The sequence below is a fragment of the Lynx canadensis genome, chromosome D2 (genome assembly GCF_007474595.2).
Source record: "Lynx canadensis isolate LIC74 chromosome D2, mLynCan4.pri.v2, whole genome shotgun sequence".
Taxonomy (NCBI): Eukaryota; Metazoa; Chordata; class Mammalia; order Carnivora; family Felidae; genus Lynx; species Lynx canadensis.
The window spans coordinates 34,081,111-34,107,258 of NC_044313.2; the positions used below are offsets into that span (position 1 = coordinate 34,081,111).

Below are 26,148 nucleotides of genomic sequence, written 5' to 3' on the forward strand. Positions count from 1 at the left end.
GACACCGGTGCACAACTCTTACATAGGGTCTGAAGCAGCCCCCCAGAGTTTTCAGTTATTTTGTTACATTTCATGGGGGTAATGATAGAATATTGTGACATTATTGACTTTCGGGATTTGCTATGATCTCAGGAACATAATCCTTGCAAATGATAAATCTACCATAACATAGTAACAACAGGGGACACTTGAAGACCTTGAGTGCTGGACTTATCCTGACTTTTCCAACCTTACTTCTGCAGATGAGGTCATAAATCAAGACGAATCTCTATAAGAAGTGTATGTTGTGGGATCATGTAATGTATACTCATTTTGTTTTGGTTGTTTACTTGTTAAAGAGACACAGAGTCAAAACAAATTCCCCTGGTCAATAAGATCCTGGTGTGAGTCTTTCTATCCACCCCATACCGCCATCAATTCTGAAGGTGAGGAATCGTAACACATCTTAAGAACAAATTTAGAAAAAGGAAAAAGAAGAGAGGGTGGGTGGGAAAGTGGAGCAGCTTACATGCCATTTACTTCCAGGATCGTGCAAGAAAATAGCTAAAAACCCCCCAAAGGCCTCTATGGAGACATATGGTATGGCATGGGTGGTTCTGGACTTGAGTTGTTATAGATTGGCTCTTGAAGAGTCCAGCTACAACTTGGGTTTAGGCAGAAATGCGGCCATGGGTTCTCAGCAATTACAGTGCCTCTTTACTTTGTGCTGTCATCAGAACAGAATTTAAGTTCATGGCCTTTCTTTTTATTTTAAGCACTCGTAATAGAGAGGGGGAGAAGGAAGGGATAGGAAGAGACTCAACAAAGTATGATAGCTAGAATGCAAAACTGAATTCTTTTTTCTTTTTTACTCCAAATAATTAAACACATACAGGCAAAGAAGCCTGTGTCATAGATTTAGTAAAAATAAAACCAAAAAGAAACTCAAAAAACAAAGAGCCAACGGTATACAGTCGCCACAGTATATGTCAACAGTATAAAAGAACAGCTTTTTATAAACTGAAATAGAAAACAAAGTTACTTTTCTTTGATCCAAATAATTAAACCCAGATAGCAAAATGGCTTATGTCATAAATTTAATAAAAGCAAAAACGAAATCTATAAACTAAAATCCCAGTAACATTAAAAAGCAGGAGAGGAGCTGAGATTCTGAAGACACAGCCACAGTGCAGGCAACCAGGAGCCTGGTAAGAGAGTGAGATGAGCAGATTTGTGTAACCACTGGGAACCATCGGCCTCGAAGATGATCCTGACCCTTTTCCCATTTCCAAAGATCCCATGTTCCAGGTCATACGCAAATAGTGAAATTTCTGGTCGTGTTCAAGAGGGCGACTTGGTTGCTGTGAAATAATAGTGCTAGTATTTGCTCTTTGACTCTGGTTCCTGACGCTGAGCTCCTAAATCTCTTGGGACTTCCTGGGTGGTAGGTGAGTCTTTTGTTCTAGTGAGGTGACTCTTATGGGCTCCTAGTTTGAAGCTGCTCATGAGAAAGACCAAGCCATGATTAGAAGCTTGGAACTTTCTGCCTTACCCCCTGTTCTCCTGAGAGGGGCTAGAAATTGAGTTAATGATCCATCACACTTATGTGATGAAACCTCCATAAAAAATCCCCAAAATACAGGATGTAGAGAGCTTCTGGGATGTGGATACATGCATGTTTGGGGAGAGTGCTGTGCCCAGAGAGGACGTGGAGGCTCCGCGTCCCTGCCACATACCTTGTCCTATGCAGCAGTTCCATCTGGATGTCCCCCTGTAGCCTTTATCATATCCTGTTATAATAAACTGGTAACCAGTAAGTAAACTGCTTTCCCAAGTTTTGTGAGCTGCTGTAGCAAGTTAATCAACTCTGAGGAGGAAGTCATGGGAGCCTCCAATTTATACCCAATCGATCAGAACCTGGACTTTCGACTGGGATCTGAAGTGGGGATGGGGCAGTCTTGTGGGACTGAGACGTTCTGTCTCTGGGTAGATAGTGTCAGAATTGAGTTCAACTGTAGGACACCCAACTGGTGTTGCAGAATTGCGTGGTGTGGGAAAATCCGCTACACGTCTGGTATCAGAAGTGTTCGGAGTGTGGTAGTCCTGTGAGAGTAAAGGAGGAACACAGGAGGGAGAGTGAATTTTTCCTACTCAGTCGCCATAGAGCTGCCCCACCTCCTTAGAGCTGAACTGGCTCCAGTTGAGAGACCCTTGAAGAGATGCAGCTGGGTTCCACCTGTGGCCACCTCCCTAAGGAATCAGGCAGGTAGAAGAAGATGAAGCGTGGCATCCCAGTTCTATTCAGACACCTGCTGGCTTCTGGAACCTCTGCCCAGTCACTAAAGGACGCCATCGTTTTGTCTCCACCATCTGGGATCTGTTCCTAGACCACTTCCACCCTACTCCTTCCCAGTCTTCTCGTGTGTGACCTAACATATTTTGGGACCATTTTATGAACATGCATTCTGTCTTCTGCTCAGTTAGAACCTCCTTGAGTTCTCCCATTCGTCTGGCCTACATAAGTGCTCAACAAATATTGCTTGAAATAACATGTTCAGATTCTTCCACCAGCTCCGCTAGTTGTCAGCCGCCTTTAGTAAATAGACCAAAGGTGGCGAGTCGGGCAGTTTTCTTTGGCACAGTCTCCTTGTCACTGATCCTTAATGTCCCACTCCTGGTGGTCCCCCGGCCACTTTTAAGAGCTGTTACTTGTTACCCCTTTTTCAGTATTCTGCTTGACAAAAATCACACCTTCTCCAGATTTACTCCTAAAACTCTGATACCACCTGCATCTACCTACCACACACACCAGTCTTTGATGATTGGAAAGAGAGCCCCAAGGCCCTACAGAGTCAAAGAAACATCCGTCAGTGTTCACTAGATTATAATTTACATTCTTTAACTTTCCCCATTAGGAGCAGTTTTGCCCAAAGGCAACACAGGGAACAAAAGCTGAGGCTCCTGACTTTTCTAAACTATGTTGCTTGTTCCTTCTTCTCTCCCCCTCTTTGAGCCCTGAGGCACAGGGGAAGTGAGAAAGGGCTGAGGGGAGGGCGGAATTCTAGGCTTCACAGTTCAGAGCCTGGCTCTGGGGCAGGTGAGCAGATGTAGATCCCCTGCCCCTTGTGGAGTTTGGACCTGGGAAGCGACCCAGTTTGCAGCTCCATCTTGGGCGGCTTGCTCACAGAGTGGGCCGCTCTGTTGGGAGGTGTGGTGATGGCCAAAACCCAAATTACTGTCTTAGAGCTCAAACTCTTCAGGGTGAGGGTGCTACCAGGGTGCAGGTGACTGCGAGCTATGCTCAGGAAAACCCAGGGAGATCTAATGCAATCGTGGCCACGTAGAGGTGTGCAAGGCAGAGCCAGCCCAGCCGGAAGTGGCATCCCCACCCCTTCCACAGCCTCCCCATGCACTTTCTCTCTTCTCTGCACCCTCTGTATTAGCAGATGGCACCAGCTTAAATGCTGGTCATTTGGGGGACCCCTGACTTAGGCCCCAAATTATGTCTCATATTTTTGCTCCTTCCCTTCTCTTAGATCATCCCAGATGGTTTACAAAGAAGTTATGCTGTATATAGAAGTTCTGACTAATACAAATAACTTCCTGCTTTCTAATTTTCACACAATTAAACCAAACCCAGAATTTCCACAGCATTCCTGAACCATGGATAGATAGTTCAGGAGGCTTAGTTGTGGATAGTTAAAGGGACTCCTGACAAGCGATAAAAGTCTCCAACTCCCTCTCTGCCAAAGTGACGGTGGACTAATGTAAGTAGGAAAAATTTTTAATTCACAGTGCTAGGCAGTCTCTGGGATGTGGTACCCAGCTATAAGAATATTTCAAAGCCCTTCAGGTGATTCAGTACGCAGCTAAGTTTTCAAACCAATGTTTTGGAAAGACTTTCAAGAAAGATTGAAACCCAGAAGGATTTCTGATGAAATCCTATTGAGGGTTTCCATTGTACCATGTCAAAAATCCTTTTAACCAAAACAGAGACTTTGTAATAGTGGCACGTCCTGTGGTTCTTCAAGACAACAAACTACAGTCCCTGTCAGATGTTCTTAAAACAGTCCTCAAGAAGTTAAAAGTAGAATTACCATGTGATTCCAAAATCCACTGCTGTGTATAGACCCAAAAGAATTGAAAGCGGGGACTCAAGTGGATATTTGTACACCCATGTGTATAGCAGCATTATTCATAATAACCAAAAGATAGAAGCCGTCCATTGATAGCAATCCTTTGATAGATGAATGAACAGACCAATGTGGTATATACACACTGCTAAACTTATTAAACAAGGATGCCATTAGACAGAAGTGGCCGTAATGCCTGGGCAGCCTACATAAGCAAACCAGAACTTAGGCCTGTAAATACTTCCAGGTTAAGAAATCAAAACCGGGGCGCCTGGGTGGCGCAGTCGGTTAAGCGTCCGACTTCAGCCAGGTCACGATGTCGCGGTCCGTGAGTTCGAGCCCCGCGTCGGGCTCTGGGCTGATGGCTCGGAGCCTGGAGCCTGTTTCCGATTCTGTGTCTCCCTCTCTCTCTGCCCCTCCCCCGTTCATGCTCTGTCTCTCTCTGTCCCAAAAATAAATAAACGAAAAAAAAATTAAAAAAAAAAAAAGAAATCAAAACCAAAGGACAATGAAGCGCAAATAACCAACTAGACTTTCCCAAATAATGCAACCACTTAAGCCAGCGCCAGTCAAATAATTTCCTTGCCTTCCTTCCACATTTGCTCTCTGAAAGTCTTTCCTCAGCTCTTGTAGGTGGAGCACTCTTAACCGCTTCTGCTTTGTCGCTGCCCAATCCAATCTATGTTTGCTCAAATAAAATCTTAAAACTTTTCAACATGCCCCAGTTTATCTTTCAACAGTACAATGGAGAATTCTTCAGTCTTAAAAAGGAAGGAAACTCTGACATGTGCTACCACATGGTTAGACACTGAGGGCATTGAACTAAGTGAAATAAGCCAGTCGCAAAAGGACAAATGTTGTTTGATTTGACTTACATGAGATACCCAGAGTAGCCAAACTCAGAGAGACAGAAAGGAGGTGGGAATGGGGAGTTGGGGTTTAATGGGTACAGAGTTTCAATTTTATAAGATGGGCAGAGTTTTGTGGATAGATGGTGGTGATGGTAGCACACCAATGTAAACGTCCCTAAGGCCACCGAACTGCACACTTAAACATGGCTCGTGTGGAGAATTTTATGTTATGTGTGTTTCACCACAATTTGAAAAAAGAAATTTTTGATACTGTCGTCCAAGCACTTCTGTGAATGAAAGAACATATTCTTACATCATACAAGGCAGAAGAACTGCCCATGATTGTGATACATTTAATAGAATAAAGGCCATGGTATGGATGAATAACAAAAGAAAAGGAAATCGGTTGACAAATATCCTACTGGGATCACGTAATTTTTGTTAGCTTCTTTTGAAAAACAATTTTTTTTTAATGTTTATTCATTTTTGAGAGACAGAGAGAGACAGAGCATGAGCGGGGAAGGGGCGGAGAGAGGGAGACACAGAATCTGAAACAGGTTCCAGGCTCTGAGCTGTCAGCACAGAGCCCAACACGGGGCTCGAACTCACGGACCATGAGATCATGACCTGAGCTGAAGTCGGACGCTCAACCGACTGAGCCACCCAGGTGCCCCAATTTTTGTTAGCTCCTTAAAGGTGAAGTGTGTCATTACGTTGCTACGTAGATTATGCTGCACACATTGGTAGCAAGGTGGGAATGCAAAAGAGCAAATCCAACGACAATAAGATTCAGCATATGCCAAAGTTTGATAGCAATGTGGCCTCCAAATCTCAAATTGAAGGACTCCAGATCTGGGAGTTCCTTCTCTAAGGGCTTTCAAAGTAAACTTGCCATAGTGAGAAATTCGTCAAACAATTTGAGTATTATCACTCATGGGTCTCCATGAACCCTCTAGTGAAGCATGTAGCCAAGTGTAACCACTGGTATTCTCACCCCTAAGCTTGACAAGTGTCTACAGAGATTGGATACCGATGGAGATCCGGAACAGAGTCTAGATGTGGACGGTATTAAGTGGCAGTATGCCTAGAACGTAATGAGGTACAGCAATTTCAACCCCTGCACGGCTCTGTTTGACTAAAGAAGGCAGAGTACCCAAAGATCAGTGAGGATATGATCCACAAAGAAGGAGAGATGCCATCTGAGCAATCTGTGGATTCAGGAGACTTTATGTGCTCGGATTAAGGAAGGCCTGAAGGGCTCATGGTCATTTCTGCCAGGCTGAAAGATCCTCGGTGCGGTCATTTTTGGCCCTATGTTCAACCCCCTCACACACACACACTCAATAAACCAGTAATCTTTTTTTAATGTTTATTTTTGAGAGAGAGAGACAGAGTGGAAACGGGGGAGGGGCAGAGAGAGAGGGAGATGCAGAATCTGAAGCAGGCTCCAGGCTCCAAGCTGTCAGCACAGAGTCTGATGTGGGAGCCCAATACGGGGCTTGAACCCATGAACCGTGAGATCATGACCTGAGCCGAAGTCGGATGCTTAAATGACTGAGTCCCCCAGGCGCTCCCCCGGTAATTTTTTTAAAAAGAGAGAAAGGAAAAAATAACGTTTGATTTCTGTTTCAGAAAACAGGAAAACAAGTTCACCTAAATTCAGTTAATTTTAAAGTCTGACGTTAAAAATCTTTATTGTTGTTTTTTATTTGAAAATTAATACTAAAGGAGCACCTAGGTGGCTTAGTCAGTTAAGCGTCTGAGTTCGGCTCAAGTCGTGATCTAAGGGTTCGTGAGTTTGAGCCTCGCATCAGGCTCTCTGCTGCCAGTGCAGAACCTGCTTCGGATCCTCTGTCCCCCTCTTTCTCTGCCCCTTCCTCACGCTCTCTCTCTCTCTCAAAAATAAATAAACATTTTGTTAAAAAGTAGAAAAAAAGAAAATTAATACTCAAGCAATTCAAAAAATTAAAAACATATAAATTAGAAAGTACGATTAGCCATAATCTTTTTACCTTCCCAATATAACCGTCAACAATTTTATTTCTATTCTACACATTCTCCATGCATATGCCAATATTAAAATATATAATTAATGAGTTCACTTAAAATACATTTGCACATATGAATCTACCTTTTTACTAACTTTATTGCATTATATGGATGTAACATAGTTTGTTTAACCAGTGACCTATTGCTAGACATTTGTATTGCTTTCATTTTTTTTTTTTTTTTCTCTCTATTTCAGTCAACACTGCCGTGAATATCCTGGTACTTCTATCTTTGCCCACTTGTATGAGTACAAGAAAAACTGCTAGATTTAAGAACATTCTCTACTGGCATTTAATTCAATACTAATTATTAGTTTTAGAATTACATCTGCTAGACACCCACATATAAATAAGAGCAAAAGGAGTTTCACTGAGCCTTACGTCTGTCCATACTTTACAGAAATACCAACGAAGGCGGAAGTATAGCCTGTCTGCCGTGTTCCATTCAGCCACCATGTTGCAAGATGTTGGCGAGGCCATTCAGTTTGAAGTCAGCATTGGGAACTACGGCAACAAGTTTGACACAACTTGTAAGCCTTTGGCATCAACTACTCAATACAGCCGTGCCGTATTTGATGGTAAGACTGCCTCTAACCATCCTCTTCTCATAAGTTTACGGTGGCTGCATCACAGGACAAGAAGCATCCAACATATTCTCCCTTTGGCAGCCATTATCTTCAGCATATGCTTAGTGGAAAGAAAAGATTAAATGGGGAAGACAGGTGGCTAGAGTTCGAGCACCTTCAAGACAGGTCAAACCCAAGAAGTTGCAGGCCCTTTGCCAGGGTCTGAACCCCAGCCCCCTTGCCGTGTTCAGCTTTCACACTGGCTCTGTTTTGTAAAATCACAAAATGGTGACTTGCTGAACTCTGAGGTCCCCAGAGTTCCCACCTGGTGAGAGTCAGCTCCCACCCTGCCCAACTCCACCCTACCAAGCCCCCAAACTGCTCTTAGATTAAGTAGTTGAAATGGATGGGACACTGGCTCAGGTCCTGGAAAATCAAGCTTCCGGTCTTCATTCTGTTACTCTCCAGCACGCATCACTCAATTGACCTTAGCTGCATCACTCAATTCTTACCTTCAGTTTCATTATCTTCTCCAGAGCTCCTGTGAGGATTAAATAGCTGTGTTTGAACAAACATGGATGAGAAACAGTCTCTACTTTTAAGGAGTATACATTCTAGTGTGTAAAATAACAAAGTGGAGTATGAGAATGCGCAAGTAAAGATATCAACAAATGGTTTAAGAGTATATAGAAAGGAGAGAGACATTCTGATCAAATGTTCCAACAGTGTTGCCATAATTTTTACCTAATTTTTGTACAAGCAGTGTGAAAATATAAAATGTACTAGAAAAAAGTTGGCTGGTAATTGTTAATCCCTGTAAGGTTCTAAGTAATACCAAACCCCATGAATCCATGCTTTACAAAATAGAAAATCATTTTTTCTCTTGCCCCAATTCCAACAAAAATATTTAGGATAGCACTTTTCAGGTACAAACACATATAATCTAAACTCCCATCTCTATTTTCTGCTGCAGTGTTATGTAATCATCGGTGATCCTGAACCACTGCAATATCCTAAAATTGTTGAGTTCGGCTTACTAGGGTATTTTAGAGAGATTTTCACAACAGGTTGAATGAATAAAAAACTTTCTGTCTATCCCTTGGTGGCTTCATTGGATAGAATTTAAAAACAAGGTCACCCCAAACCATTCCCCAAGCATATGGATGGATTAACCTGTAGCCCATTTTGCACATCTCTTAATAGACATGTTGTTTAAGTGTCCAATGTTCACTGACCCTCAATGTTCTACACCAGGAAACTACTATTATTACTTGCCTTGGGCCCATACAAAGCCAGTTGTTACCCTGACTTCATACTGGGAGGACATTAGTCATCGCCTGGATGCGGTGAACACTCTCCTAGCCATGGCAGAACGGCTGGTAAGTTTATCTTTTCTATATTTCCTTTCCACTGGACAGAGTGAATTATGTATTAGTTACAAGGTAGGCCCTGTAAGTGACATCAGAATATAGTGATAAGCAAGATAAGAGCTATTTCTTTAGTAACAGTTGACATCAGCGATCCCAGGCTGGCATGGAGGTTCAGAGATGTTGGGGACCTGCACTCCTTCCCTCTTGTTGCTCTGCCATCACTAAGGAGTTGTCATTGTCTGCATGGTTGAGGCTGCTCACCACTAAGCCTGCCCTCAAGCCTGAGGGAAGAGGAATGGGGAAGTAGATGGCACAGGCCTTTCCCTTGGAGGGAAAGACCCAGAAGTCACACACTTGATTTCTACTCATTTTCCATTGGCCAGAATCCAGTCATACAACTACATCTCACTCTAAGGGGACGGGGAAGTGCCGTCTTATGCTTGGGTTGGCATAGGCCAGATAAAAGTTCTCTTCCTGAGGAAGAAGGGGGTGGATATCGAAGTGGGAGGACAACCCACAGGTTCTGCCACAGTTAGGAGTGGTGTGGAGAATGGCTCATGCCAACAGAAATATGCAGCCCTTAGAGCTCTATTGTTGAGTAAAAATCTCCACTGTGGGAAGAGGTGGGCTCAGAGGAACCAGAGCCTGACATTTTATGCTCTTTTTGTAAATTAGAGGGAACTTTCCTTGTTTGGAGGTTGGGAGTGCCCTCTGGCAGAAACTGCATAGATGTGGTATCTGTAATTTTCCATCTAGTTGATATTGATGAGGAGGGGCACATGGTTGGGATATTTCTAAGTCAAAGATACTAAATTGGTGTGATTAGTGTTTTGATTTCCAGATTATATTAGTATTAATTTTTTCTAAGGTCTAACCTCTGTCAGGGTAAGACCAATACATGTGGGGGTCCTGAAATATACCTGATCTAAGATTCCACAGCAAAATCTAAACATATTGTTTTATGGGGGCGCCTGGGTGGCTCAGTTGGTTAAGCGGCAGACTCTTTTTTTTTGTTTTGTTAATATAATTTATTGTCAAATTGGCTAACATACAGTGTGCAGAGTGTGCTCTTGGTTTTTGGGGTAGATTCCTGTGGTTCATTGCTTACATACAATACCCAGTGCTCATCCCAACAAGTGCCCTCCTCAATGCCCATAACCCATTTTCCTCTCTCCCATATCCCCCACCCCATCAACCCTCAGATTGTTCTCTGTATTTAAGAGTCTCTTATGGATTGAAACAGCCAACTCTTGATTTTGGCTCAGGTCATGATCTCATAGTTCATGAGATTGAGCTCCATGTCTCTCTCTGCACTGACAGCACAGAGCCTGCTTGGGATTCTCTCTCCCCTTCCTCTTTCTGCCCCTCCCCCCCATGTTCATTCTGTGTCTCTTTCTCTCTCAAAATAAATGAATAAACATTAAAAAATATATATTGTTTTATATTATAAAGATGATATTGAAGGAGAATTGTAGTTTAAGTTAACTTAAGCATAATTGTTCACCTGACATGCAGCCTGTTTGTGGTATTAACTTCCAGTCCTCCGTCTCAAGGAAATTAGTAAAGAACTGGTCACCCTCTATTCTGATTATGTTTTGGGTATTCTTCAGGCCTTTTTCTTCCTTGTTCTTCTCCTCAGCATTGATCAGGCTATCCTTATTCCATGCTGATCTGGACAACATGGTGGCTTTCCATGATCAGGACTTTTGATGATCATGGTGGGCACTCTCTCAATCTGTGTCAGCAGATGCTCCAAGTGACACAATAGTATGTTCTGGGCTCATCTTGTACTGCTCTGCCCTAATTCTCAAATCGCCAATTTTCTGAAGAATTCTGTTTCCTCTTAGCGGGAATATCATATGAAAACCAAGATCTGGGTATTAGATGCTCACTACTATTTAGATGCCATTGCTTCTAGGCCTTCTCAGTGGACAGACTTAATGATGGGCACATGCACACACATATTCACGTGTGATTTATTTCTAGATCTATCAATATATGAAAAGCAATGAATTTATAAGCCTAACTCCAAATCCATTCTAATGTCACAGGTTTGTTCTAGTCTTCCCTATTTCTATATTTATAACTCTTTTCTCCAACAGTGAGAAACGTCATTTGCTCATTTGTTCAATCCTAATATCCATAGATAAACCACTGCAACAAACAAATTTAGAGTTTGATATGTTCATGGTTCTTTTCTTCAAAATTTTTTAACGTTCATTCATTTTTTTGAGAGACAGAGAGAGTGAGTGGGGGGGGGGGCAGAGAGAGAGACACACACACAGAAATCTGAAGCAGGCACCAGGCTCTGAGCGGTCAACACAGAACCCCATGCGGGACTCGAACTGACCAACTATGAGATCATGACCTGAGCCAAAGTCCGCCGACTGAGCCACCCAGGTGCCCCAATGGGTTAACCGACTGAGCCACCCAGGCACCCCAATGGTTTTTTTCTTTAAACTGAGAGTATATGATCAAAATACTGTGTTCAAAAGTTATTTGGATTAGTTTGGTGTAGTCATATAGTTCATTTGTTTCTGTTTTATATTCCATGGTAGGATTCCTTCTCCCATCTTTATTGGTTTTATTTTATTTACTTTTTAAATACATAAAATATTTACATGGTTTCAAAGGTCAAGGATATATGAAAGATTGCCCTGTTACTTATAGATGTCAGCGTTGATTGCCTTTTGAAGAAAAGTAAATAGTGCTAAGCTATGGTGAACATTACTAAACGTAAAAAATTAAATGCACTGGTTTTTCTGTTAAGTCTTTTGTGTATTTTTTCTTGAAAAGAAACATTAAACCTTTACTAGGTTTAATGGCATGACGCACAATTAACCGATTATTTCCTCTCTTTCCAAACTCTCCAGCAATCAAACACAGAGGCTCTAAAATCAGGGATTCAAGGTAAAATTCCTGCAAACCAGTTGGCCGAATTATGGTTGAAGCTGATCGACGAAGTTATAGAAGACACAAGGTACAGTGATCTTGTTCCTATCTCAGAATTCCCAGTCATGCTCTCCTCCCTGAAACCGTAAGGAGAGCCTCTAGGATTGTTCCCAGTGTTGGCCTGAAAAAATGAATTTGAACTAGTCAAGCTTCTCAAAAGGCCCTAGTCACTGGGAGGAGTCTCTGAATCACCACCAGGAAAAGTTCTACTTTCTGATTTGGTGCCAATTCTAAAGCAGCCTGGGGAGGCTGAGGGCCCTGAAGGAAACATCCCAGGGCAGCCTCAGGCAAGCGGTGGGGACAAGGAAGGAGGATGCTGGCCTGTGCTTGTGGGCCCCGCTCCTGGAGAAGGGTGAAGCCTGGCTCCCACAGAGAATGGGGTCTAGGGGTGGAGCATTGATTTTGCCATTCAGAATCACATTCCTAATGCACAAACACATTTTTAGAAGTAGCCTTTTTACTTGCTTTTTTTTGCTGAATGCCTAAGAGACTGTATCTAAGGCTCCCTTCCCAAAGCCAGTAGATTTGACTTGAGCCGGAGAACCTTTTAGAACTGTGACTTAGAGAAACAGCTCAGAACTCTGGGCATTTGGAACTCAAAAGGGGAAGTGATTCATTCCAAACTCAGTTTAAATATTGGCTGATAGAGCAGTGGACAGGAAAATTCCAAAAGAAAAGCATATTGAAAACGTCTCACAAGCAGCAAGAAACAGGACCGCTTTTTTTTGTCCCCCTCGGGGCTAATGCCCTCAGTCTCCAGGTCTTCTTATGCCTTCTAGTGGTTTAGCTAGGTCATTGAAATGCAGCTGAAATCAAAGCACTGGTGGGCTCTCGCTTAAATTCAGAAAATTTAAATCTGGGTCCTAACAGGTCATCTCTCCCAGTCCCCTTTATTTTATGGATGAGAAAACAGAGGCCCAAGGGGGTGAACGATGCATCTAACGTCCAGGGTGGGGTTTTTTTTTTTTAATTTTTTTTAATGTTTATTTATTTTTGAGACAGAGAGAGACAGAGCATGAACGGGGGAGGGTCAGAGAGAGAGGGAGACACAGAATCAGAAACAGGCTCCAGGCTCTGAGCAGGCAGCACAGAGCCCGACGCGGGGCTCGAACCCACAGACCGCGAGATTGTGACCTGAGCCGAAGTCGGACGCTTAACCGACTGCGCCACCCAGGCGCCCCCAGGGTGGGGTTTATCCACACAACTTTTCCTGCTACATGCTACACCCAGTCAACTTCTATTTATTGAACGTCTCAAATGTGACTTTTGAGCTAGCTGCTTCCATATGCATTTTTGCCTCAGATCATTCCAGGGACTTAACCTTTCCAATGCATTGCCATAACAACTAATGTGACCAAATAGAAACATTTGGTAATACCTTCAGGTAGAAAATTCTATGAATTTTAGGATTTGCTGAGCAAAACACAGAAAGACCTATTTACACAGTTTTTGAAGTACCCAATTGATGTGAACTGTGTTTTCAAAATCAAATGGAATCTTTTTAACTTCATGTATCAGGAAACTTGTGTTTAAAAGAAGTCATGCTAGGATTTCCTCCATTTAAGAAGCTAGGGGAAATTCAAACCAATGGAAATTCTTAGTAGAGACAATGTGAGTAGAACTTCCTGGAATTGATGACAACCTCACCCTGTGGCCCCCACCAGCTGCCATAGTGAGAGGAAGACCCTGCAGAAGAAGGCTAATTCTGGCCCCAACTCAGCCATTCTAGACTTCTCACTTTAATGGGAGCTTTGCCTACACAAGTGGTTCTTAACCTTTTGGGAGCTAATGGGCCCCTTTGAATATCTAATGAGACCATGACGATGAAGAAGACAGTGCTTGATGACCTCATTCAGACCTTACTCTGCAGTAGGGAGTGTTCTAAATGCTCTCCATATATTAATTCATTTATTTCTCACAACAGCCCAATATTTTCATGCATTTGAAGATAGGGAAAGAAGAGATTAAGTAACTGCTCAAGGTCACATCACGGGACTAGTAAATGGTGGAGCCAGGATTTTTACCCAGATAGCTGCAAAGCATGTCGTCCTCATCATACATCACACTGCCTGACTTTTTAAATAAGTTCCAGGGATTTGCAGACCTCCTGAGCACCCCGCCCCCCCTCCACCCTAGGACTGCCTAGGGGTGTATGGTCCTTAAGAACCCTTCTGCTAAATGCTCTGTAATCTGCCTTCCCCTCCTTCATTTTGTGGGTCTGCACAGTAGTTTTAAGAAGCAAAAGAAGGGAAGGCCTGTTCCTCCCAAAGGCTGCAGCTGTTGCCATCTTCTCTCCAGTGACTCCATGGGCCTTGAGTCAAACCCAAGAACTTGCTTTGGAATTTTAATCCCCCTGCATTCCTCGTGAGAGTAAGGAGGGTTTGTCTGACAGGTCTGCTCTGCCAATGCCACATACACTCAACTTCGGCTTAAACCTGGTCATGCTTATGAGTCAGGAAACTGGTGTGGCTTGCAAGATGGAAATCAAACATAAATGACTTTGACAGTTCTGAGGCCTGAAAAGCTATTCTACAGATTATCTGTTTCTTTTCTTTTTTAGGTACACGTTGCCTCTCATGGAAGGAAAAGCTAATGTCACAATTCTTGACACTCAGATCCGAAAGTTGCGGTCCCGATCTCTCTCCCAGATACACGAGGCAGCTGTGAGGATGAGGTCTGAGGCCACAGAGGTGAAGTCCACGCTGGCGGAAATTGAGGACTGGCTTGATAAACTGCTGCAGCTGACTGAAGAGGTAGGACTTTTAAACTACACAAAGGTCACTTGATATGGAAGAGGGATTCTGTGGAGGGGCACCAAGGATAGAGAAGGTGGTAAGAGAATGTAGTATATTATCTTGGATATTGAGCAAATCTGACAGAGGTGAGACCAAGAAGTTACTGGGCTGGGATAGTAATGGGTAAAGGGTGAATATCACTGAAGTGAGAACAGAAGAATTTTGAGTTGGTGGTTCTGGAAAGATCTTCAAAGTGGACAGATCAGAGAGTATGTCAAGTAGAGGGAGAAAGTAGCAAATCTATGTAGCACAGAGGATTGAAGTGCCACCTTTTCTTGGGACCGGGAAGACCTGGTTTTGAATCTTGGATCTACTGTATGTAACCTTGGGCAACCTCTCTAAGCCTCAGTTTCCCATATATAAAATGGGATAATTGTAGTACTCACTTCATAGCATTGTATTTAGATGATGAGTATGAAGGGCTTAGCATGGTGTAGGGCACATCGCGGTGCTGGGTAAATATTGGCTGCCGTTAACCTCTGTGTACTGGAAAAACGAGAGTATAAGACCCTTCCTATTGACCTTCAGAGATTCGGGTGGGCGGGGATCATAATATATTTGTGGATAAAAATACATTTGAAAAAACATGCGATTATAAGTAATTTTTATTTTCTACTTTTTATGCTTTGGTACTTTCAAAATTCCCTATGGTGACAACTTATATCATCTTTATAATCAGAAAAAAAGGGGATTTAAAAGACTAAATTAATATTTCAGATTTGGCAAATATTGGATTGAGGTGGAGATACTTGGTCAGTGTCCAGTGAAATATATGAAACCAATAACCCTTGACTACTGATGGCAAGAAAAGAGGGGGTATTTCCTAATCTACCTCTCAGAGCTGTGTAGGTCAGACTTTTGGCAGGTGAAGCCACCGCCCCCACCCTGCTTCACTCTATTCCCTTTGGACCAGCCACAGCCTGCCTCCCCGCCCTACAGACTCTGTGGTCCCAGAAGATGTGCGACTCAGGAATTCAGACAGAGCCCTAATCACAGAGTTTCTAAGGGGAGCCCTGAGGAGCCAGCCTGCAGGGTCTCCAGTCCCTCTGTGTTTAGACTAACTCCAGTTTTGCATACTTTTCCATCCACCCATGTGACCAGCCACAGAACAGTATGCCTGACATTATCATCTGGATGATCCGGGGAGAGAAAAGACTGGCCTGTGCACGCATTCCTGCACATCAGGTTTTATACTCCACCAGTGGTGAGAACGCATCTGGGAAATACTGTGGGAAAACCCAGACCATCTTGCTGAAGGTATGGCTTCAACACCGTGTCCTGTGAAATACTTACATGCAAACCCCACATTCCCAAGAAGGGGCTGCTTTATTTTCTGACCGTTGAAGGACTACTAGGGCAATCATGATCAATTCCTATCCATTCTGGCATCTTCCCCTGGAGTGATAATTCCCAGAGAGTAGTCTGATGCCTGGCTTCACAGAAATATAAGTGGATTCTCACATCTGTTTGTACATTCAATCTGATGGAATAAGTTGTTTGGTTGAAGTACATGAAGAGAATCAGGCCTCACATAGATATGTAATTGGAAAAGGGAGGAGTATTTTAATATCTTTTTCAGATAATTGTGGATACACATCTTTGATACAACACCAGACTCAAGTAGTAGCTTCTAAACGGCTATTTGCAGTATGGAATTGAAACTGTATCAATGACCTTTTCATTCTCTGCTACATTGAAATCCATTGGTTTTTCTTGTACTTTGAATGGTTCTTTTATCCATCCCTGATTTTGTAACATTTAGCATTGATCATTTAGAAAATATTAGTTCATGAAGTTATGCAGATTTTCCTAGTGTTGACACATTTTATCTTACGACATTGGAAAAAATCACATTTATTAATATTACTCATCAGGAAAGTCTTTATGTATCAGGATGCTATGAAGTTCACCATGACAGCTACAAGTTTTAAAAAATTCTTACTTGCTTTTACTTGGAAGACTGACTTCTATCATCGGCTATAGAATACAGTCAGTCATCCTCCTTGAAGTGACAGGTTCACTTGGTTTATGTTCAAAAAAAACGTCTGCCCCACACCTAAGTCTGAGTGGCCGTTTTTGTCTGTCAATCACTGTTTCAAGTAAAAAAGGTTTCCATTAAAAAACAAAAAGGGGTCATCTTGGTAGCTCAGTCATTTGGGCGTCCAGCTTCGGCTCAGGTCATGATCTCATGGTGCATGGGTTCAAGCCCTGCATGGGGCTTTCAGCTCTCAGCACAGAGTCCACTTTGGATCTTCTGCCTCCCTCTCTCTTTGCCCCTCCCCCTCTGCTCTCTCGCTCTCTTGCTCTCTCTCCCTCTCTGTCTCAAAAATAAATAAACATTTTTTAAAAAGGCTAATTCAGATGAGCACTGGGTGTTGTATGGAAACCAATTTGACAATAAATTTCATATTAAAAAAATCAAATAAATTTTTTAAAATAATAAATAAATAATAAAAAAATAAAAGGGCTAATTCAGAGGTGCCTGGGTGGCCCAGTCAGTTAAGCGTCTGACTTCAGCTCAGGTCATGATCTCACGGTCTGTGAGTTCAAGCCTTGTGTTAGGCTCTGCACTGACAGCTCAGACAGCCTGGAGTCTGCTTCAGATTCTGTGTCTCCCTCTCTCTCTGCCCCTCCCCTGCTCGCGCTCTCTCTTTCTCTCTTTCAAAAATAAATTAACATTAAAAAAATTAAAAAGTAAATTTAAAAAGGCTAATTCAGTTCACATTTCAAACAACTGCATAAGAGATTTTTCACAAGCTATACAGTAATATGCAGCAGAAATAATTTGTGTATACTTTCCATTTCATCACACAAAATATTTTAAAAACGTACTCAAGGGGGCGCTTGGCTGGCTCAGTCAGTAGAGCATGTGACTCGATCTCAGGGTCATAAGTTCAAGCCCCAGCTTGGGCATGGAGCTTACTTAAAAAAAAAAAAAAAAAAAAAAAAAAAAAGTTAAAAGAAAAAGATATACTCAAGGATCGTGATTTGATAAGATTAGTAACTTTTGGGGCGCCTGGGTGGCGCAGTCGGTTAAGCGTCCGACTTCAGCCAGGTCACGATCTCACGGTCCGTGGGTTCGAGCCCCGCGTCGGGCTCTGGGCTGATGGCCTAGAGCCTGGAGCCTGTTTCCGATTCTGTGTCTCCCTCTCTCTCTGCCCCTCCCCCGTTCATGCTCTGTCTCGCTCTGTCCCAAAAATAAATAAAAAAAAAACGTTGAAAAAAAAAATTTTTTAAAAAGATTAGTAACTTTTACTGATTTATTTAAAACTGGCATTTCTTTTCTTTACTGCGAGTGATGAAGAAAACTATCACCACAGGTTCAGTTTGGTGTTACTGCCCCAGTTCCTGCTGCAGTGCCCAGAGTCTTATCCACCACTGCTGTTGTGCCCTCAGTGCCCATGCCAGTACAGCAGAAAATGACAAGTAACACGTTAGTATTATTAGGAAAATAGTTTCACTCCGTGAACCTCCTGAGAAGGTCTCAAGGACACACAGGGGTCTAGGGATTACATTTTGACAACCACCGCTTTTTTCTTTTTATTTAAAAAAAAAAAATTTTTTTTTTCAACGTTTATTTATTTTTCGGACAGAGAGAGACAGAGCATGAACGGGGGAGGGGCAGAGAGAGAGGGAGACACAGAATCGGAAACAGGCTCCAGGCTCTGAGCCATCAGCCCAGAGCCCGACGCGGGGCTCGAACTCCCGGACCGCGAGATCGTGACCTGGCTGAAGTCGGACGCTTAACCGACTGCGCCACCCAGGCGCCCCAACAACCACCGCTTTTGTTGTTATCACAATCTCTGCTGTAGGGTCATTTGGAAACATTTTAACTAAACTGACTTAAAAGTAGGCTGGGGAGAACAGAATAGTGATCGGATGTTCAGTCTGTTTGTGGCTTGAACTTAACGTCACCGCGTGTGCTACAGCCAGTGTTATTGTGCATCTCACAGTATCCGCGGGAAAACAACCACGGACCCAAGGTGCCTGTGCAGCTGCGGGTGAACATCTGGCTGGGCCTGAGTGCCGTTGAGAAGAAGTTCAACAGCTTCGCAGAAGGAACATTCACCGTCTTTGCTGAAATGGTACATTTCATGACATGACTATCTTTTCTTTCTGTGGGGGAGTCCTTTTACATGTCCTCCTTAGAGAAAACGCTCACAGATCAAAAACAGCCACAGGCATCAGCACTACCTAGAATCCCATCTGAGGGACCTTCCTCTGGGGGCATAGGGAAAGATTGGCTACACTGGGACGGACCCACCAGAGTGATTCATACACAGACAACCCAGGAATGAGGACACTGGGCAGGTGCAGACCTTGAGAGGTGTGCTTGGGGAGTGGGGGTCTTTGCACCACAGAAGACTCATTCCTCACATAGGGAAACCTCTCTAAGTGATGGTAAAACTGGGTATCCTGTTGACCATGCGGACTGCCAGGGCCACCCGGGAGATTCTGATTCTATAACTGAGTTAGGGATGAGCACCAGCAGTGATTCCAGGGTGGGTGGATATGAGACCTCAGTGGACCACTTTGAGAAACAGTGAGATACATAGGAAACACACAGAGCCCTTACAGAGCAGGCTCGGAAGTGCCACTGGAGATCAATAGAGGGTGTGCTGCAAGCCACACGGAAGGCCCGGAATGTCTGATACTTATGCACAGTCATCTGGACCACGTGGAGTCATGGCATCAGGGCACATGCAGGAGACGCTTGCTCCAACATTCACGTAGGGTTTCTTGGCATCGGCCTGTCTCCAGCTCTGAGGCTGGAGCTCAGCTGGGAGAAGCTAGCTAGCACTGAGCAAGGATCAACCAGTCCAGGGCTCCATTTCACCCTTTCTAGATCTTTCAGACTAGATAGCTCAGACTCTAGTTTCAACTCACATTAAAGAGGTGATCCACACATCTTAGTTGCGTGACTAGTTTCCTTAGATTCTCACAACCTATGAGTACCAGTAGGGGCACGTTAACGACAATAATGGACATTTCAACTGGTTCTTGCCCTCCTGTGCTAAAACCACACCTCTGTTCTCTACAGAATCCACCATCACCCTGCATCCCCTACCAGATTTCTGGCGGTCTCTGAGGTGCTTCACATGTGTTAACAGTCTTGCCAAATTCCTTGCCTGGATTTTATTCTAGCCATGCTTGCCTCCAAGCAGAAGTAGTGGGAACACCTTGCTCCTCCATTCTGTGTCCTTGTCACTTAGAAACCAGAGAAGCCATGCGCATGCCCCCAAGTCTCACAGCCCCTTGTAACAATAGCTTCTTCAGCTACTTCCTGAAGCTTATCTCCTTTCAAGGCTCAGAGCCCATATCTGAGACAGGTACTACTGTGGTTGCTTGAACCCAATTTCCCCATCAAGCGTCTATTCAGACTTGTTCCTTCCTTCTTCAACCTCAGTCAAACTTCCCTGTCACTTGCAAATCATCTTTGCAGTGGGCTCATCAGCAGAAAAATGGAAATTTCAGCTTGCACCCCAACAGGGACACTCACCACTGGCAAATCACAACCTTTTTGATGGTTGACAGAGTGAAGAGCAGACCTTTGTAGATTTATAAGTTCCAACTTAGAAAGAAATGCCCTGTAAACCAAAGTCTGTCATTGCCACTGAACCTGGGCTTCCAGAAAGATCTTGATCTTCATCCCCACTATATTCCAGAGGGGATGAAGGCACAGAACTTTTAGGCTCCATAAAGGCTGGGCCCTTAAAGGACCTTCATATGTCAGACAGGTTCTTTGTAGCGTGCCTAGGAAATGTACCATCAATTATAATGTTGATTCTGTGGGGAAATGGGCCCTAAGTTCTAGACAGTAGACTGTTTGCAAGTAAACTCTTAGAAGCCTGCACATTCATAAATTGATGACTTTTGTGGGTATTTTAAAAATTAGGTTGACTAAAGAGACTCTTAAATACAGAGAACAATCTGAAGGTTGATGGGAGGTGGAGGGAGAGGGGAAATTGGGTGATGGGCATTGAGGAGGGCACCTGTTGGGATGAGCACTGGGTGTTGTATGTAAGCCAATTTGACAATAAATTATATTTAAATTTTTTTAATTAAAATAAAAATTAGGTTCAGAGAACCATTTGGAGCCATTCAGTATAATAATGGAAACAACTAGTGTGATATACCACTGTTCACAATCATTTGCACATTTGAGCAATTCTATGAGAATTGGTAGTATTATCCCCAATTAACAGATGGGAACACTGAGTCTTAGAAAGATGAGTGATTTGCCCAAAATTACATAATCAGTAGCAGCTCGAGTTAGGTCCCTACCTTCTAGGTATAAAGGTTTTTCACTTTCTATCATTGTTTAGCTTAAATGGGCTTAAACATTTAGAGGCGGGCTTTATTTCTTGCTCTCTGATGGTGTTTCTCTAATTTGTTTTTAACAGTATGAAAATCAGGCTCTTATGTTTGGAAAATGGGGCACTTCTGGATTAGTCGGTCGTCATAAATTTTCGGATGTCACAGGAAAAATAAAACTCAAGAGGGAATTCTTTTTACCTCCAAAAGGCTGGGAATGGGAAGGAGACTGGATAGTTGATCCTGAAAGAAGGTAAGTTTTTCCACTTTCTAAGAAAACAGGGATGACAATGAAGCCTTTCTCTAGAAAGTGCTAAATGAATCTTCTCCATCATCATTCTTGGAAATATTTATGTAACACTCACTGAACACAAGTCCATAGAAACTTGAAATATGTCATTGGTGCCCCATAATAAAACAAGGAAATACAAAAAGCACCTAGTGCTAACATTTGTTGAGAACTTATTATGTGTGAATGTGTCAAGCAGTGTACTAAGCACCAGTGTGCTAATCACTTTGTTGAATCTGAACTACAGCTCTACAAGGTAGGTAGTGTCAGAAATTATGAAGGGTCTGAGATTTTTAACAAGCAAACAAGGTCACCTGCTATACTTCCATGGATGCTGGAAGGAGATTCAGGACTCCTGGGTCAGAGACAAAGGACTTCACAGCCAGCCCCAATAGCTGTACCAGAATTAACATTTGCTCTAGTCACTCTGTGGGAATAGGGAGTCAGTTCCCACAGAGTGACAAGGAGATGGTCAGATGGTACTTAAACATGAAGTGGTTTGTGTAACAGGAGAGGAAACTGAGCTTAGGGAACTAGAATCAATTGGTTAGCAAGCCCGCTGGCCTTTGCTCCAGAGAGAGAGAGAGAGACACTCTCTCTGTCTTCCAAGATTATTCCTCATATAAACATCCTTAACTGTGCAGAAACACAAGAACTCATAGAGAATTATCTCCCAACAAATAATAGCATTATCTCCACTTCACAAGTGAGGAAACTGAGAACTACAGAAATTAAATAACTTACCCAAACACACATAGGTTGTGAGTGGTACCAGTCCAGCCTGGGCACCAAAACCAGCACTCAATTATTTTTCTGGAATGTCTGTAAGAAACAGTAGAGACTATGCTTTAAATGGGTGAATTGTATCTCAAAAGCTTGTTGTTAAAATGAAAGAAACAGTAGAGGGGAGGCAAGCATGTGTCCCCGGGAGTTTGGGTTTCTGCAAGTTGCCAACACCCTTGGAACCAGAGCTCCCCTTCCCCACCTCATCACAGCATACTTGACTTTGGAGGAAACGAGCTTGTGAAGCTGGATCTTAAGGCCTCAAGCTGGAGTTCTTCCTCTCTGTCCACATTTGTTTCCTGTGATCACAGGCATTGGGGAAGGAAGCCAATGAGCATGCTGGGTCTGGTCTGGTCTGTCAAGACCGGATGATTCCACATGATTGCTTTTAACCCACAACAGCTTGCTTTGGATGGGGTTGGGGTTGCTGGTGAGGAGAAGCGAAATGGGATCTGAATTGGACAGAAGGAAGAAAGGTTAGCGAGGACAGGGAAAGGCAGAGGCATTGTGTTTGGAAAAGTAGAAGGGTCAAAGCATGTCAGGGGTTGACGGGACCTCAGAGGCGGCAGCCAGGTCTTCTGTTCTCCTTCTCGGGGGCCCAGAGAAATGACGGGATGAGCTCAATTTATACAAAGAGTTGGGACTACTTGCTTTCTGATTTCTTTCCAGTGCTTAATTCTAGGGGAGGATGCAGCAGGGAAAAGATGTAGGGCCACGGTGAAAGAAAAAGAAACCTCACTTGAGTGGGTACCTGGCAGAACACTCCAGTCAAAGTTGGAGCCTCCATACTTTCCATTATGGGTTGTCAAAATAGTTCCAACTCCAAGAGGAAAATTGGCCTGGCAGAGAGTCAGTATGGATTTCTTAAGTACCTAAATGGAGTCCGGAGTCTTAAATGACCTGGTTTGGCTGTCGACCTAGGAACTATCCAGAAAATGTAAACTCCTCCCTTCAGTTTGTGTTACGTAGACCGTGCAAGCCATGAGTAAAAATTTCCACACTTGGCCTCATGAGACTGTCTCCCCTCAATTTTTTAAAATAGGGGGAATGAGGGTGGACAACATCCTATTCTTTTGAACTGTTAGCCAGGAGTTTTGCTAGGGAAAAAAAAAAAAAAGCTGAACGGTCCCGAACTGAAACAAAAATATGGAGCATAAGATCTCTATAAGGAGCTGCCCACAGAACTGTTTTCCCAGTCCCCACCCTAATTACTGAGAAGGAGCAGGCCTGCTAACTGGAGGAGTGCTCTATAATTTAGGTCTCCTTGTTCCCGCAGACCCCTTCTTCAAAGGAATGTCAGAAGCTATTAGCAGGAAGAGGAGTTTGGAGTGGAGAACCCAAGGGGTAGAGTGAGGAGGGAACCTGTGTAGATGTTTCCCGACCATCGGGCCGAGCTCGGGGTGGTTGGCTTCCATTGCTCCTTTGGTAACCCGAGCCTCACCCGCAGCTTGTTGACTGAGGCGGACGCAGGTCACACGGAGTTCACGGATGAAGTGTACCAGAATGAGAGTCGCTACCCCGGGGGCGAGTGGAAGGCAGCCGAGGACACCTACACCGATGCGGTGAGCGGGCTGCTCCCCAGAGAGAGCCTCAACCCTAGCTCTTTGGAACCACGACCCGTGAACCCGCCGACCATGAGGCGCGGCCTCCCCCTCTCTTCTGCTCTGTCTCGTGTTCTGAACAGCCTTACCTTAACTTTAAGCCACACAAGTGCACCTATAAATTATTTTCTCTGGAGAAGTCACTGGGCCTGTTTAGATGTTGGTACAAGGTAAAATTTGAGTTGCGCAATAAATAAGTGTTTATCATTTAACTCGTTTTAAGAAGCACAAGTGGAATGTGTATGTCTCTAAAATATTCAAACAGCATAAAAGGAAATGAAAAGTAATTCTCCCAGATTTATATTCCACCCCCACCCCGCCCCGTGGTAACTACTGAAAACATGTTTCTGTTCTTGCTCAACTATATAACTTTTTCCTTCCTCTCTCTCTCTCTCTCTGTCTCTCTCTCTATGTCTCTCTCTCACACACACCTAAATAGAATTGTGTTGTGTGTACAGTTCAACAACTTATATTTTCCATATGACAGTGTATCGTGGACATCTTTTGATATCAGTACATGTAGAACTGTGAACTTTTTTAAAAAAATGCCTGCAGAGTGTTTTATTATATGCACCCTCTCTAATTTATTTAAATGATCCTCTCCTTGTAGACATTTTTTTTTCTAGTCTTAGGTTTTTTTAAGCAATGCAGCAGTAAATGTTTTTATACGTACATTTTTATTCACTTGTGAAAATTTATCTCCAGGAAAGATCCCTGGATTGGTTTGGTCAGATTTCAGTACATCTGCAATTTTGATAAGTATTGCCAAACAGGTTTCAAATAGGTTGTATAAGTTTGAATGTCCAGCAACAGCTTCTTAGAGGGCTGTTTTCCTAAACTGCCACAGCCTTGTCACTGCATGATCAGTGGTACCCTGATGTCATCTCCATTTTCTCACTCTTAATTTAAAGTGAGGCTGGGTAATTTTCCATGTGTTTATGGACCACCTTTACTTCTGTTCTTAGGAACTTTTTTTTCATAACTGTCGGTTTTGCAGTCAGTACTTAAGTGAGTATTTAACCTAAACCTTGCTTAATCTTACACGATTAGCATCTAGAACCTCCAGTGACATTCCCTTGTACTTAAAAACATGGTTTTTTTCCACACTTTTTCCATCTCTGATGGTTTCTTTCCTACTATCTCCTCATAAAGACAGTTGTACCATTTCATAATTTTAAGCTGAACACAGGAAATTGCTGATATTTGACCATTTTTGATGGTCAAAGCAATTCCCATGGTTCAACCCAACATACCCCCTAACAGTGGAAATAGAAGGTATTCTAAAAAAACTAATTTCGTGTAGCAGTTGTGCATAGAGATTAAAGATTCTTCTGAGTGTAGCATCTAAGTTAGCACGTGAATACCATTGTTAAATGTGAGGTACCATCTCACTTTTGCTTCTTATTGGACCCTATGACTTACTTGTCTCCATTTTTTCGTTTTTGTTTTAAAGAACGGTGATAAAGCAGCATCGCCCAGCGAGCTGACATGCCCTCCAGGTTGGGAATGGGAAGATGACGCATGGGTATATGACATAAATCGAGCAGTGGATGAGAAAGGTAACATTTTAGATCTGTTACACGCCGGGCTGTCTGCGGCAAGGCCCTGCTTAACCAGAGTAAAGTTTCCTTGGCAGGGAGGAGTCTTACTTCTGTTGGTTTGTGACAATCAGGTCTTGGATATTAGCCGTGACTCTTCAGATGCAAAATCTGAAGGACGAGCAAGTGCTTGGACAGGTGTGTGTGGGGGCATCAAGAGTGAAAAATACAAGATCACAGGGGGCCAGGTGGCTGCACGTTGAGATGCTGGAGATCCAGGGCGAGAATTTGGGAGGGAAGTGGAATTTGGACTTTCTCTTTTCTAATCACACCCATAGCTTCCCTGGGAACATCACACTCAGGACCCTGTAGCTCAGGAAGAAAGACTGTAAAATGCCTTAAAAGTCAACCTATTCAGCAATAATGCAGATTGTTGTGGTTGTTGTTTTTTTTTTTAAGTAAGGTTGACATACAATAATGTAGATTATTGACATAGATTCTGTTAATGCTGTTTATCCTTTTCAATGAATAGTAAAGTAAAGTTAAATGACTATAATATTTGGAAATATCAAAAGAGAAAATCTGATTTTTTTTCCCTTATGAAAGAAAAAAACAACCATAATTCAGAAGGGTTCAACTAGATAATAAATTTCTTACTGATCTTGATGCACACGCCAGGCCTTATAATAATAGCTAGCACTGAGCACAAACATAGTCCTAGTTATTTGCATGTATTATTTTGATGAACTCTGTTTTAAAAAGGTATTCTTTACCGTTATTGCTGGGGAAACTAGGCCATAGGCAGGTTTACTAACCAGCAAGGATGTTTTTTAGTGAACATCCAGCGGTGGTGATGCTGGGATTTAAACCCTGGCTGTGCAGCTACACAGACGACACCCTTCAGCACTGTCCCCATCTGCCTCTTGCA

General features: G+C 43.1%; 1 protein-coding gene across 5 annotated transcripts in view; it reads left to right on the top strand.

Moving 5' to 3' along the window:
• MYOF (myoferlin) overlaps window positions 1–26,148 on the top strand; it is a 154,222-nt gene that overhangs the window by 81,107 nt on the left and 46,967 nt on the right. For all 5 annotated transcript variants that reach the window (XM_030334291.1, XM_030334292.1, XM_030334294.1 and 2 more), the window contains 9 exons: window positions 7,412–7,589; window positions 8,832–8,956; window positions 11,821–11,927; window positions 14,460–14,652; window positions 15,796–15,951; window positions 18,648–18,779; window positions 21,099–21,262; window positions 23,529–23,643; window positions 25,136–25,241. In XM_030334291.1, coding sequence (XP_030190151.1) covers window positions 7,412–7,589; window positions 8,832–8,956; window positions 11,821–11,927; window positions 14,460–14,652; window positions 15,796–15,951; window positions 18,648–18,779; window positions 21,099–21,262; window positions 23,529–23,643; window positions 25,136–25,241 — 1,276 coding nt within the window. The remainder of the gene's footprint in view (window positions 1–7,411; window positions 7,590–8,831; window positions 8,957–11,820; window positions 11,928–14,459; window positions 14,653–15,795; window positions 15,952–18,647; window positions 18,780–21,098; window positions 21,263–23,528; window positions 23,644–25,135; window positions 25,242–26,148) is intronic.